General features: G+C 45.1%; 1 protein-coding gene across 1 annotated transcript in view; it reads right to left on the bottom strand.

Moving 5' to 3' along the window:
* PAPPA (pappalysin 1) overlaps positions 1–6,640 on the bottom strand; it is a 180,803-nt gene extending 174,163 nt beyond the window's left edge. Inside the window, exon 1 of the mRNA XM_049832511.1 lies at positions 6,244–6,640. Coding sequence (XP_049688468.1) covers positions 6,244–6,640 — 397 coding nt within the window. The remainder of the gene's footprint in view (positions 1–6,243) is intronic.
* Positions 6,641–15,158: the final 8,518 nt, after the last annotated feature.

Raw genomic sequence — 15,158 nt, 5'->3', positions numbered from 1 at the left:
AGATCTTTGGTTTATAGTAGAGCACTGGGAAATTTTCTGTGGCCTGTGCTATATCAGAACCTACAAAGTGGATATTCTGTGAATGTTTGGACTAATTATCTGCTGTTATATCCCTGACACTGCAGGGGACTGAATTTGGCAACCCAGGTGGTCCCTTCTCTGCTTCTGCTCCTATAATTTCTATCACAGAAAAGAAAAGAGGAGCTGAAAAAACAGCAGCTAAAATTGGAAGCAAAACTATTATATGGGAACATTTCAGCTGACCCCAGTCATGGAAGGGTTTATTTTTGTTTTTTCAATATGTCTTTTTGAAAAAAGCCACTATATTTTGGCTCTTTTTTCTGGCTCAGGCCAGCATGAGCAATGAAAATCCAAGGTGAAAGCACTCAGTTAATCCCATGGTCTTGCAAACACCTAAAACCTGTTGGTCCTTCGGTATTTTTCTGTTAAAGCAGCTCAGGCAGGCATCGTGGCTGCACCTCTCTTGCGACAGACCCGAGGAGCTTGGCACCTATGTCCTGACGGAGCCAGATCCGGGCTCCAGAGAAGGCATTTCTCCACCAAAAATCCCTGCTCCACCCAGCCAGCATGTCCCTGCTGCGTTTAACTGGGGTCGGGCCCCAGTGACCAGGGAGGTGCCTGCTGGCGGTTCGGCTTTTTGCCGTTTGACGCGCCCAGCCAAGGATCTCTCCCGCCCTTGGCAAAAGCTAACGAACACACGAAGCTCGTGGAGCGGCATCAGCAAACTCCTGGGCCCGCTTTGAAAGCGGAGACCTGTCCCTTTCTTCACAACAAACGCGAGTGGCACCTACCTTTGTGGGAGGGTCTGGGTTTGGGTCCCCAGGGAGCCAGACCACCCCTCCCAGCCACTGCAGCGCTCAGCGAGACCTCTGGGATTCGGGATTTAAGCGCATCCCTCACTATGCCACGTGCAGCTGGGGCTGATGGCGGGCACCTCCACCTCCGCTCGGCGCGGCCGCAGCCATGGCCTTGGGATCCCTTTGGGCATCTGCGCGCTCCCCTGGTGCTGCGTGGGGAGGCGATGGGAGGACCCGGGGAGCAGCGTCAACCTGATGCAATAACTTTCAGGCATCCAAATCACTGACCAGTTCTGTCTTTCCGTGATGGCTTAGCGTGCGAAGGCTCTCCAAGGGCTTCTCCTCGCCCTCACCACTGAGGCCTGCCTGCTGCAGCTCTGCTCTTCTCCAGACATCTCCACGAATCCCTGAGGAGAGCTCCGCTCCCGCTCTCTCTCCAAACACCATCCCCTCAGCTTGCTTTCTGCCTTGCGCGAGTTTTTCTAACTGAAACAGGCTGGCTTGAAATAAATCAGGCCGAAATGAAGCTTGGAGAGGCGAGCTTAGTCTGGGACCCATCTCTGTTGCCTACAGGAGACAGCCATACACCATTTAGGAGTCTAAATTTACCATCCTTCACACACACACACACAGAGTCACATTTCCATCTTTCTTTTATTACCATTTTATTAATTAGAGCAGCCTACATGTAAGTGCTTTAACTAAAAAAAAAAAACCAAACAAACAAACCACAACTTTCTTCTAACTGTGCTGCTCTGACTCTAGTGTGTAGCTGGTCAAAAGAACGAGAGTGATTAAAATTGGAGAGGTTAAGGAAAGAAAAATTCTTTTTCTTTTCCAGTTTCTGATTCTTGTCCCAGCTTTTGCAGGCTGAAGGAAATGTGCCGTTCAAATGCAAATATTTAGCAAATGACAAGCTAGGCTGTATTCTTTCAGTGGCTTATTAGTCAAGCCTTATCCAGATCCATAGTCATGAAGTGGCTAATCATTTGAACCCATCTATAGGGAAACCAAAACCACACAACTATGGTGTACTGGAGGCTTACCACCCTGAAGAAGCATCTCGGCAGGTGTTCAAGCTCCAGTCACTGGTCCAGCCGTTACTCCACTCTGCCGATCGTGCCCATCACCCTGGGACCTGGCACATGCCAGTGCTAATTAAACAACAGAACTACAAGCTTTATGTTTGACTTATTATATAGTCCTTCATTCTAGTACTTCGTTACAGATCAAAACAAGAAAATTCATGCAATTAAAAGACAACAGGCTGTTGAAGATGAGAAAATACTGCATTATCTATCTACCTATTATTTTAATGCCAGTGAAGCTCAGAGTAAACTCTCTTGAAAATGTCCTCAAGTTCCCGACACACCCGCTACAAGGATCAGCTCTGGGGACAGGACCCAGCTCTCCAATTCTACCTGAAGTGTATTAAATCACTTATCAGACTCCAAAACTTCAGACGGGAACCAGATTAACCCCCAAAAGTAAGCGTATACTCTTAAACCCTGTGGAGGGAACAGACCTACACAGTGTCAATTACACATCTTTATAATTGCCCAATTATTGGACTCCGACACAGTTGTTTCTCAGTCTCTCACATGCAAGAGCTGTGGCTTTAAGTGAGCTCCACTGTGCTGATTTTGGCATTTCTTTCCCTTTGGATTCTGCTGCAGTTTTATGTTCATCAAGGACTGAAGTTGGGAAAACATAGGCACTCCCTTACATACGAAGCTTTATTAAGCTGGGATCGTGCTCTCTGTTGGCAGGCAGAGGAATAGAGAGACAGAGGAGAATGAAACCGGGAGAGGAAAAAAAAACCCAAACAAAACACAAATAACTTTCACTCTTCAGAGCAGGCACGCCTTCTTACTCCGCTCCCGCTGCCGATCATTCATCCTGCTCCTCAGCTCCCAGCCAGTAAAGAGTCAACATCTCATTCCTATGAAAACATGAGCTATCCCACTCCTGAGCCATATACCAGAACACACACTGACAGGGACTCAGGAGGATCCTGTTTCTTAGGACGGAGTTGCATTTCCACAGTAGAACTGAAATATCTTTGATTACAACAGAAGCAAGGTCAACGGTGCTTTGAAGCGTCTTATTTTGCATGGCATGTGTGTTACCTAACTTGACTACAGTCTGGACCTTAACTCCTTCCGTCACGACTAGAGATGCATTCAAAGACTCTACAGGGGCAAGTGCACAAACTTGCATGATTAATACCATGTGCACATGTGTGTGTTTATAAGAGGGATGTACTGTGCTGTGTGGTAGGTACGCACATCCAAGGAGTGTTTGTCCAAGAACTATGCAGCCCAGGGAGGGAGGCAAGTACGCACGAGCTAAGAGCTGCCTCCGCTGGAGAGGCGCACCACGGGAGCCGCACAAATGAAGCGCAGCCCAGCTCCGAAAACGCTTCTGAGCTTTTGCGTAACACAGATCAATGGGTCAGACTTCTAGTTTCCCAACAGCTTTCCCTGACGAATGCCAGAACAGATATCATTGAAGTCAAACAGGGCAGCAATAACATCACTGCCAACCAGCGTGAAAATTGGCAGAGCCTGGCACCAAGGATGGCCTATCATCAGAGACAGGGCATGGCCTGGCACAATGACGAACCCACTTAACAGTGCTGTAAAATTAGCCATTTATGAAAACAAATTGAATACTGCAGCAGAGGGTGACGTAAGGAGAGTTGGCTCCAGACAGAAACTCCTGTAGCCTGGATTAGAAGAAGAGCTCCGTTATATCAGGGCTCAGGCATAGAAGCCGATAACAACTTTGGTCCTACATGAGATTTTTAACAGACACTACAGACTTCCCCTGTAGGCTCACATGGGACTCCCATACGACCCGCAGTGACTACTGCCAGCAAGGAGGGATGGAAGGGGAGCAGTTGACATGGGGTGGGGAGGGGGGGCAGAAAGTAGATGAAGATACAAGGAGGACTCTGAAAAAGAGGTGTCTTCCAGTCGCTCCTTTCCTCTCCCTCAGATCTGTACAATCACACAGTTTCCTACTTTGCAACTAGGGTGGAAGTTGGGGAGAAACTCACTTCTGGCACTGTCAGCAAATTTGACCCTGGCCCTGCCCCCCCACCCCCACCCTGACACCCAGAAGGGCTCTTGATTTCAGTGGGGTCCTACAGATGCAACTTCAACAGCAGAGCAGGGCTCCTGAGTCTGTCACATCCCAAAACAGTGAAAATGAGAAAGCCAAGAGTTTTGGCAGTCAGAACCCTTGATTTCCTCATTGAGGGAAGCGTAATCTCTCCCTAAGCTTGCTGCAGGTCTGGGAGGCTGTGGTGTGCGGAGGATACTCTGAGTGAGTTCCTCTTGGACTTCTTCCAGGTGTTTACACACAGAGCCAAACCTGGCTCCTCTTCAAGAGTCCATGCGAGGGGGGGAAGGGGAGCTTAAAAATAAAATAAAAATCACAAAGTCCTCCCGAGCTGAGCTGCAAGCTCTATGGTGCTAAACTGGGGCATTTATTTCCATTTTTCACAGTGGAATGTTATTTCCATGCATAAAATGGGTCAAGTGTTTTATACAGGCAACAACCCAACCTCCCCCATCCAATTAAAGTATTTTACTACAAATGATCTTTGTGTGTGTTTGTCTAGGTTCCCTATTGTGTGAATTAGAGATACTTGCACCAAAGACAGACACGGGGTCTTAGGTGTTGGATTAAACACATTAAGAAATACACTGACTGTGTTTTGCCGCTGCTGAGATCCATGTAAACCCAAATTCTCCCTTTCCTAACTGGAAAGGGAAGCACTTTGAGCCCTGAGGTTTAAGTTAAGATTGGGAACCAGAAGAGCGGAGTATGAGAAAGCCAGGGGAAATAAAGCAAGTAATAATCTATTTCACCTATGGAATCACTCATCTGCCTGTCCTACTAAAGGCAGAAGGGACCAGCCCATGCCCAGCACCTCCTGCCCACCCCAGCAGCCACCCCCCTCCCCGCGTCCCCCTCCTCACAAGTGAGCAGAGATGCGAGACTGGGAAAAGTTAAGGAAACACACTGCTGAGTTCATCTTTGGTTTTGTTTTCCTTAGCAACTTTCTTGCGAGAGGACAGTCGCGCAGGTCAGGGATGGGACAGGGGAGATGGAGAAGATCGCAGATGGGAGGGTGGCAGGGGAGAGGCGAGGAGCACCCCCAGTACCACCGGCACAAGCATCTGCTGCCTTCTGGTAGGAAGTGACTCCAGCTAAAGGGGAAATCCTCCCTGTCTCTTTAAGGCATCCTAGGACATGGAAACTTTGTACTTTCAGGGAATCTCCTTGCCAAAAGAACTGTAAAACATGTCTTCCCCCCCCCCCCCCCCCCCCCGTTTCTCTTTCTGACTTGTTTTCTTTTTTTTTAAGGGCATTTCCATTTTCTATGACTTCCTTCAGAGCAAAGATGGATGTGGCGACATTTATAAGGGTTTGTAACCCTCCAAAAAGTATCCGATTTCACGACAACTTCGCTGCACTTTATCACTAAAGCGGGGAGAGGGCGGGAGGTGGCGGGAGGCAGGGGGAGAGGGAGCGAACGTGGGGGGAAAGGACCCAAATTCATGATGGGCTCATAAAATTTAAATAAGAAAAGTGCAATATTCCTCATTATTGTTGAGCTCAGACAGCTTAGACTGGTAGCTGCTTGGAGTACTAAATGATTTTATAGGGCTATTTGACCTTACAATCATTTGTGTTACACTTGCCATTTCTAAGGGGAGACAAAAATACTCAACACATCCTCTAGCTGCAGTGCTAGTCCCAGCCCTAGCTGAGTGTCGAGGGGTTGGGAACTTTATAAACTCATTTGATTCATTTGAGGTTTCACAATAGCCAAAAGTTCCTTTATAGCTTTTTGGAAACCACATGCTAACACTGCATCTAAAAAGGTAACAGTGAAGTACACTAAAGAGCTAATAAAACTAAGGAAATCGTATAGGGACCCTAGATAGGCATTTCTTTGCAGCCACACGCTAGACAAATACATTTCTTTTCATACATAAATACAAGCTACTTTCAAACGCTGTGTTCACAGTTTTCCAACCTGAAAATTAGGTAAAAGCCCACCGTAAGAGCTCTCTCTCCTCTCTGCATCTTAACCTGCACACACAGAAATAAAGAAAGTACCCAGGATACTGCCATTTCCCTATGCAAAAGTTTACATAACTTTTTCTGCGAGCATATACTTTCAGGCAGTTTGCCGAGCTCCGGTATTTCACCAAACATAAACCTAATAAACGCACCCGAGCGTGTTTACACATGCACTCACATACATATGTATGTTGCAAGGCACTCACGCACATTTAAATGTACACACACACACACACTATACACACGCACGCCTACAGCTGGCCGTTCCGCCGGCTCCCGAAACGTAAAAGGGATGCTGCAGCCACAGGCACGACGAAGTACCTACCTGCAATGACAGCCGGAGATCTCTGTCCTCCTTCAGCTTTCAGCCACACTTGCAAAGTGAAGGCATCTCGGGGCAGCTCAATATCTGCCTTCAGCCGCAGCTGATCACCTTGTCCACTGAAATAGAGCGCCCTGCTCGGGGTGAGGGACTCCTCGTCGTCCTTTACCTCCCGCTGTTGCCTCCTGCGGGGGACATGCCCAGGCTCCAGCCCAGCAGTGGAGCGCCTTCCTCGGGCTAACCTGGTGGCACAGGTGCCCGGGGCAGTGTAGAGGAGCTGGCGGCTGTGCCTGGTGTCCCTTCTTGCCCTGCGGGAGCGCTCGTCCATCCCACATTCGGGTCCACTGGCTAGGGCTGTACAGAGAAGCGCAAGAGGCAGCAGCAAACTCCAGAGCTGCATTTCCAATCTTCCCCCCCCTTCTCCCCTGCAAATCCTCCCGATCTGCCAGCTTTGGGCTCCTCCTTGCCTTGACTTTCTTCTCTTGTTCACCCTTCTTGGTATTTGCTCTTTTTATAACCCTTCTCAGTTGCTTTTTCTTTTCTTTTTTTCTTTTTCTTTCTTTCTTTTTCCTGCTTATAGATTTTTTTTTTCCTTAAAACAAATAAAAATGAAATAAATCAAAACTCCTTCTTGGTTGAAATGTATTTCTCTGTTCTTCCTCCTCTATCTGTCTTCTTCTCCTCTATTCCTCCACAGCTGGAATTCCTCTCTCTTCTTTTCTCTGCTGGATTTTCTTCCCTTTATTTTTTTCTTCTTAAAAAAAACACACACACACTCTCTCACACACACAAAACAAAACAAAACAAAAAAACCAAAACACCCCCCCCCCCAGCTTTCTCCAAGACTCAGACCCACTGATTTCCCTCCCCCCAAAAGATGCTCTAATCTATTTATTTTTTTGGCCTCCTTTATAACATAAGCCACAACCCCCTCCTTCCCCCCCAGCCTCCCCCCCTCCCTTCTTCTCCACAAAATGAAAGAAAAGAGAAAAAGCCCCTCAGAAGATGAGTAAACAAGAATATGCTAATCTACTCTAGGGTGCTCCACCTTCCCAATTGAATGATTCCCATTAAAACTGCAGGGATCATGACTAATCAATCAGCTTGAAGGAGCAGATAGCTCCAGAGGTTCAAACACTTTTGCTGTTTTCTTTTTCCCCCCTTCTTTTCCTCTCTTCCTCTTTCCCCCTATCACTTTCCCCCCTCTTATTTATTTTTTAAAGAAGACAATCAAGATGAATGGATCAATGTGACAAAAATCCTGCACCCCCTTTTTTGCAATCTCCCCAGCTTTCTTTCTCAGTCCAGTCCAAAACACACATTCCTATTTTTTTTTTCTTGGCAAAAGAGAAAGCTATTTCTCCTCTCAGACTCCCCGTTGCACTTTGCTGGTAAACCTTATGCTCCTCTGCAGCACATAAAGAGTCTTGAAACTTGAGTCTCAGATATTTTTTAATTGCTTTCTTTCTTTCTCTCTTTTTCACTCTCTCTCTCTTTTTCTAATTCTTTCTTTTCCTCTTATTATTTTCTTAAAGTTATGCAATCAGCCAGGCTCCCCCTTTTGTGGTCCCCCTCAGTGCAGTTGTGTGCAGCTAATCCAAATGTTGCATCAAAGGTCCCCATCGAATCATCAGGAACTAAAAGGAGAGAAGCTTTTTGAAGAGCATTTGCCTTCCAGAAGCTGTAGCAACAGAGCAGGATTTGGCTTTTGAATGCTCCAAAGACTCCTGGATTTTTTAAATAATAATAAAAAAAAATTATTAATTTTATTGGTGGATTGAGTCAAAAAATCCTCTCTCAATATTGCTAATTTTTCAGTCTAAGGAATTCAGCTCCCCTGGTTTCCTTGGCTTAGTTGTAGCCACAGGTAAGATTCTGGCTGCTTGCTGGTTTGTAGATCTCTGTTTCTGAGCTGGGACGTTTCTTTTTTTTCTCCTTTCTTTTTTTTTTTTTTTTTTTTTTTAAATATTTTTTTCACTCTTGAAAGATCTCAAAAGCTCCCCCTGATGGCAACAAAAAGGATTTTTCTAAGCACTTAATAAGTGGAAATGACTTAGCAGTAGCACACTCTGAATCTATGGGCCACTATTCTACTCAGAAGAAGTCAGCAGAACCAAGTTAAATTGCACCAAATTCAGTCACAAACCCAGTAACCCACATCATCCTCTTCTACCATCTCAAAATTAACGACTATCACATCTTACTTTCCTATAAACTTTTAACATCAATCATGCAAGAGAGTTTCCTGGGACTGTAATTTTTCTGCTTTTGCAGATTACCCTATTAGTATAAGTTTGTTGTGACTACTTACACTTAAAATGCACATGATAAAATTAATGAAAGTAAATTTTTCAATGAGAAAGAGTTGTTGCATGCTTGCAAGGCTTCCAAGAGACGGTTTTTTCAGTTTCTTACTAATTTGCAAGCACTTAAGAATGTACAATTGGCATTTTCAGAGATGTTGGATATATCTGTGAAGTCCCACCAGAAGTCAACAAGAACTACAGCTGACCAGCCCCTCTCTAACCATACAGACCTTCCCTCCACAACAGCTCTACTTACAAGAAAGACACAAAATACCGGCAAAATCTCTGAAGTTTTTAATAGAAGACCTCAAAGCAATTAAGCCTCTCAACAACCAAGAGGAAATTGTTAGCTAAGAAACAAACTATACCACGGTATGTATAAACTCCCATAAATGTCCCGAAGAACTCGGAGGGATGCAAAAAAGACACTTATGCATACGTGCCTGCTCGGCAGAAACAATTTAAGATCAGAGCTACAGTACTGCACTTTACTATTCTAATTTAACACATAGAGGACAGTGCAAATCAAACAAAAAATTCAAAAACTTAAAGTGAACCTGTTCAACTTCAAAGAAGAGCTAAACCAGGAGGAGTCCTGCTGCTGGGGACAGTGCTTTCTCCACTTGACAACTCCCCCAAAGTCCCCGGGAACTTTGCCCACGTCAAGTCTGGAAGAGCAGGCTCTTTAACTTAAATAATGCAGGTTCCAGTTTTCCCAGTGGAAAAAACTAATTCTGCGAAATCACAGTGTTTCTTAGGGACATTATGATTTGGCTGAAATCATCAAAGAAAATTAGTGAAACATTTCAATTTGATGACACTGCACCATTTCATTTTGAACATATTTGACCTCCTGTCTCTTAAAATATTACTGGCAAAAGAAAGGGCTTCACTGTGACCAAAATGCAACACTTCAATGCATCAGACTGCAAATCCAGTAACAAATTCAGGGGTATTCTTGCTACAAAGGAAAGGCCCAAAGCTCATCTTTCTGCACTCACAGTAGACAGAGAAAGTAGGAAAAGATGGAATTTAGCTCTGCAGCATGAATTACATGTTCAATCAGTTTTATTTCTAAGACAGGGCAAAAGCATAAAGAAAATGTGATACATAAACTCTTGAGTCCTGAATGATAAAGAACAGAGAGTGGACGAGATGTGATTTTAGGAATAAGTGAGTAAATCTGGGATTCCTTAAGTCTGTGGGTCAGATCTAACTTCCCTGACAACAGATGAAATTCCACCCTGCACAGATGGACATTTATTCTCTGCTTAAGCCAGTACTTAAGTGATGTACGGGCCTTCTGGCAGAGGGGTTTCTACCCAAGGAGAATAATCCTCCTGTTGAACTCAAGTGGAGTATTCTCCTAAGTAAAGGGAGCAGGATATTGTCCTGCATCTAGAGGTATTTTCACAAGAAAAAGGAAAAAAGCACCAAACCCTAGATACACATATAGAGACAAGAATTAAAATAGATATTTATGATATTATGCCAAAAAATAGCATTGAGCTACATGCTGTATGCAGTCATTATAAGTAGAAATACTCAGCAGGAATCTTAGCTGAAGCTGCCAATAACTCCCAGGTTCAAGACTAGAGCTGAGTGAATAAATCATAACAAATAATGGTTTTGTCAAATTTTGACTTTTTTTCCCTCCTATTTGCAAGCAGACTGCAAAACCTCTCAAACATGTTTGAAATTATATGCCCATTTCTTCTTCATATTTAGTATTTCTCTAAGGCCAATTAACACACAATTTACTGTAATGTACACATTTCCACATTTGTTCTGTGTTAATTAGGCAAGGAAGTCACACAGCATTATTTTTGGCTCCCTGGGGTCAGGTTTAATCACTCATGATATAGTAAAATTACTAATTTTACATATGATGGCAGATTCCACCGCTTGAAACTCTCCTTGTGAAAAGCAGTGCTGGCTCTTCAAATTACTCACATGAAGGTCAATTAAAAAAAAAAGTTTCTTGAAAGTCAAGCTGAAAAGTCTGCCAGTTACAGCTGAATCGAGGCCCTACTATTTTGGGCAAGTATTTGTACATATTTGTCCTCACTATGCACAACTCCATCAATCACAGCAGAGGTTTGCATGGTTTTTACCCCTCACCGACATCCCAATCAAGTCTCTCCGAACTTGGCTTGCATTGAGGATCGCTGAAATGTGATCCAACAGCTACTCTGTTCAGAATCAGACAGGGCCCAGACACCAGATTTTAATGCAACGTGTTGGATTCAGGGAATATTTTATGCAATCAACAATGGTATGATAGGAATCACGCTGCCTCCACAGAATAGCGAGGAATGAAACCCAGAGAGCTGAGAATAGCTTCAAAGAAAATGGGATTTGGGCATTCTGGGTTGTGAATCCCATAAAGTCCAGCACCTCCTAGGAGATAGATAGAGCTGCTCACTTGGTGTCACAATGGTGAGACAGGGGTTGGATTAGGTGTAACAGCTCCTTGTGAGCCCAAGAAAACGCAGAAATCCTAATAACTGAAAAAACAACAATAAAAAAATGTCAAACATATTCTGTCTTGGAAAAGATTTAACAGAAGACCTAATTTGGACTCAGTGTAAATTTGCCAGCTTTTTAAAAGTTTTCTCTATCCGTCCTTCCTCCTCCTATTTTAAAAAGGATGAACAATTAAAAGTCTTTGTGCTGCCTTTACTGTCACACACCATACTAGTAACAATCCTGATTTTAAGGGTCCTTTATAACTATTGCCTGCATACTCATGATTCCATACAACTACGCTGGTTTGAGCAGAAATCAGAACACCAGTACTACACTGCCTTTATTAGTGCATAAGAGACTTTCTAGCGCTGGTCCCGCAGTTGTCCCATATGTAAAATACACACCATGTTAATTTACCTCAATAAAACAGCTTCATGTCAATTTAAAATATACCATTTAATCCAGAAAAGTTTACTGAATAATTAAGAAGTGCAATAAATGACAATCAAGACTAAACATATAATTGATGACTTTATGAATGTATCAGTAATTTTATACGGTAATTTGCAGTCAGTGGCTATAAATTCCTATTTAAACCTGGCATACCAGTCATCTTTGCCCTGCAGAGAGCTGTATTTCCTAACAATACGGATGCCTGTTTGTCTGGAATTCGGTTACTTTATCCTTCAAATTTCTCTTACGAAATATCGTATTTCCAGAAAAGTTACATATTCTTTGTATTTTTTCCACCGCATTCTTGAAATACATTCTTGGGGGTGGGGCAATAATCTGTACTCTACTCTACAACATTGTGGTGAGAGCAAAAAGACACAGGAGATGATGTAAGCAATGATGGGCCACATTCTTCCTCTTCAATTAAACCATGTAAATGCCGATTAATTCAGTGGGTCTATTTTAATTTGGACTGCATACTGTAATTCTGGGTGTTCAGAATGGACTGCCTGTATGAAACCCTTGCTCAGGCATGAAGAGGAGAACAACCGTGGACCTCACCTACGTGGTGCCCAGTCCCCACTCCAAGGCCACGTCCCTGTGACGCAAGACACACACGAGGATGCCCAAGGCTTACGTGAGCAGCCCCAGTGGGTCCCACGGGGCGACTTTGGGGTCAGGCCCTTTACCTCTCGCTTCTGCAGGGCCACATCCCGATACGGGAGAGCACCACACAGGCGAAGAAGGCAGGTTCCTAAACTAGCAGACTGATGGGGGCAGCAAAATCACAGCCTAAAGCAAAAGATACCGAGCGGAGGAAGGACCTCCTGGGTCTCAGCAAGTGCCCACAGCACCATGCCCAGCCAGCCCCACACCACCGGGGTGGCCGAGGGGCTCCCCTGCGCATCCCTGGCAGGAGGGAGCTCCCAGCACCATCCGCAGGCCCTCCTGGCATCGCCCCTGGATCGAAAACCCTGCTTGGAGACCCCTGCCCCTTTTGGACACGTTTAAAAACCCCAGCAAGAACACAAAAACTCTTTGCCCCACTTTCCCCTCTCATTTAAGGAGACTGAAATGATGCCTACTTTAAAAGCCCGTTTGCCCAGAGATTTAAGATCCTCAGATGAAACCAGCATGCTGAAACCCCAAACTGCAGAACGCTATTTTTATCTCTTCTGCACTTCTTGCCCAATGAGGAATTTCTGAGGGGCCAAGAGGAGAAACTATCAAATGTTGCTCCTGAAAAAAAGAGGTAAAACCCAGGAAAGTGCACAGAGAGATACCCTGACTTTCCAGAATGCAAGATGTGTTATCGGGGTCCCAAACCATCCCACCTAAAGGTTATATGTCCTCCAGTATTTCTGGGGTTGGGTCAAACGTCAGGGAAGAGAATTAGACCTGGCAGGGAAAGAAAGGGGAACAAGACAAGCAGTTAACTGACCAGAAAGGGAAAACTGCCTTGTGATTTGCATCTCCTAGTGATTTGCAGATACTGGTAGTTGGTTTGTGACCTGCAGGAGGAGGACTGCACAGGGCCATTGCTTTATTCACCCCTGAGCATCTTCAGTTTGTTTGGGCTTCCTCGCTGCAGTCTGTAACTCAAGGGAGCTGTATCCATGACAGGACCCACAAGCCCACCCTGACATCCACCGAGGCCACCTCAAATCCACCTCCAGGATGCACCAGAGGTACTCAGACTTCCCAAAACAGCCAAGACTAAATCGGGAGGGTGACAGGGGAGGAGAAAACACCATTTCACTGAACCAAAGACTTATCGGACAGCACCAGACAGTCAAACAACTCTAAGACAGAAAAGACAGGGGCTCACTTATTAGACAAGGGTCCCCTGCCTTTGTAAACATATGGTACATTAGCAGACATGTTCCACCCAGAGAGGCATGTATCCACAACACAAAACACACCGCTGCAGTTGCTGTTACTTAGTCACCACCCCACTGGCAAGTCTCAGCCGGGAGGTCAAGGACTGGGTGAGCTCTGGAGCCTAAACTATCCTCTTAGACCTACTAATGTTTTCCCCACAAGATAAATAGCATACATGGGTGCAGAGAGGGGAGGGAGGCTGCCTTGGAAAGGCATATGGGGCCTCTGCTAGCTGGGTACCTGTTCAGAAGATACATGGGAGGTCATCAGTCTTCCAGTGCTCTGCTCTGACATTTTCCTCTAGCCATACATCACTTTTAAAACATTAAAGAGAGAGAGGTCATTATCAGCTGTCCTGGAGGAGGAACACAGCAGAAGCGGCGGGGCGGCTCTCCAGCCCCACACACCAGGGTGGGCTCCCTTGGGCAGGGTGACAGCGGCCGCTGGAGAAGAGGTGGGTCCAGGAGGTGGGGATGGAGAAGAGGGCTCTGCTTGCTGCTCTCTCAGCTCCCCCGAGGTGCAGTCAGCACATTGTGGTACTGTATCAGCAGAGCCACACAAGCTGCTCTGAAAGCCAGAAGGAAAGTCTGGTGCTGGCACGTAAATATGTATGGGGAGAGACAAGGAGCAGGACGCAGACAGACAGATGGAAATACATGGCTCAGGAATAATCTAGAAAATTCAAACATATCAGGCCATGTTTTGGTATTCACATGCATCATCTACAAGAAAGTTTAACATACCCAAATGTTTTTCCTAAACTAAATTTCTGCTCCAATGCCAGTACTAACAGGATTAACAGGAGAAACCTGTCGTGTCTTGCTATTGAAGAAGATAATCAAGCAAATGATAAACAAATTGATCAAGAGAAAGACACTGTGTGTCATTCTGCAGCAAGAAAGCCAAAAGACAAAATTCAGGGGAAAAGCTGCTCTCTGCATTTGAGAGCTATTCCCGGTGAAATGGGATTTCCCCTTTCTGCTTTCATTTGAATGGCATTTGAAAAACACAGCTGCAGAGTCCCATGCACACAAGGTATGGAGCCAAGTGGGGAACCCTCCCAGCCAGGCCGTCACAGCCTTCAGCAGCAGATCTGAATTTAGCAGTTTGTCCTGTCTTCACAGCACACAGGGCCCAAGTCAAGTCCTTGACTCAAATGCTCCCAAGCCTCAACAGGCATCTGATCCTTATCCGGATTTGGGTCCTTGAGATCACCCATAAATCAGCAGTCAAAGACGAACTTCTGCCCCAAGCTGACACAGGAGGCTACGTCAGTCCAAACACAACGCGCACAGCATCTGAACCACCCTCTGCCAAACTGCGGATTATACCCTAAATCTGAAGTTCAGAGCAAGACAGGCGGGCTCTGGCATTGCAGAGCAAAGTGATCACCTGCCTGCCTGGAAGACATATCTAGTCTTTTCAGTCATGTGCTTAGCTTCAGAATTTGAGAAATCTTGTAACTTTATCTGTCATCCCCTTGCACCTGAAGCAAGCACTCCAGAGTCCTCCCTTTCTGATCCCACTGCACTGTCAAGCTTCACCATCCTCATACCAGCCTTGCACCCCGGCTGCTTCATTTTCCTGTGCATCCCAATACTCTGCCCCCAGAACCCACAGATATTAATTGATTTGTCAAAAGAAAGCTCAGGCAAGGATGTATTAAATCAAAACATTCCACTCATACCTCCCAGGCTTCTCAGTGTAACTGAGATTCCTCAAATACAGTAAAAAAAAACAAAACAAGACAAAACAAAAGCGAGAAGGAAAGAACAGAAAGAGTGGAAATAGAAACCAGACAGATGAAAA

This window comes from Accipiter gentilis, chromosome 29 (genome assembly GCF_929443795.1).
Source record: "Accipiter gentilis chromosome 29, bAccGen1.1, whole genome shotgun sequence".
NCBI lineage: Eukaryota > Metazoa > Chordata > Aves > Accipitriformes > Accipitridae > Astur > Astur gentilis.
Note: the sequence above shows the minus strand (reverse complement) of the source record. Positions and strands in the feature narration are given on the sequence as shown.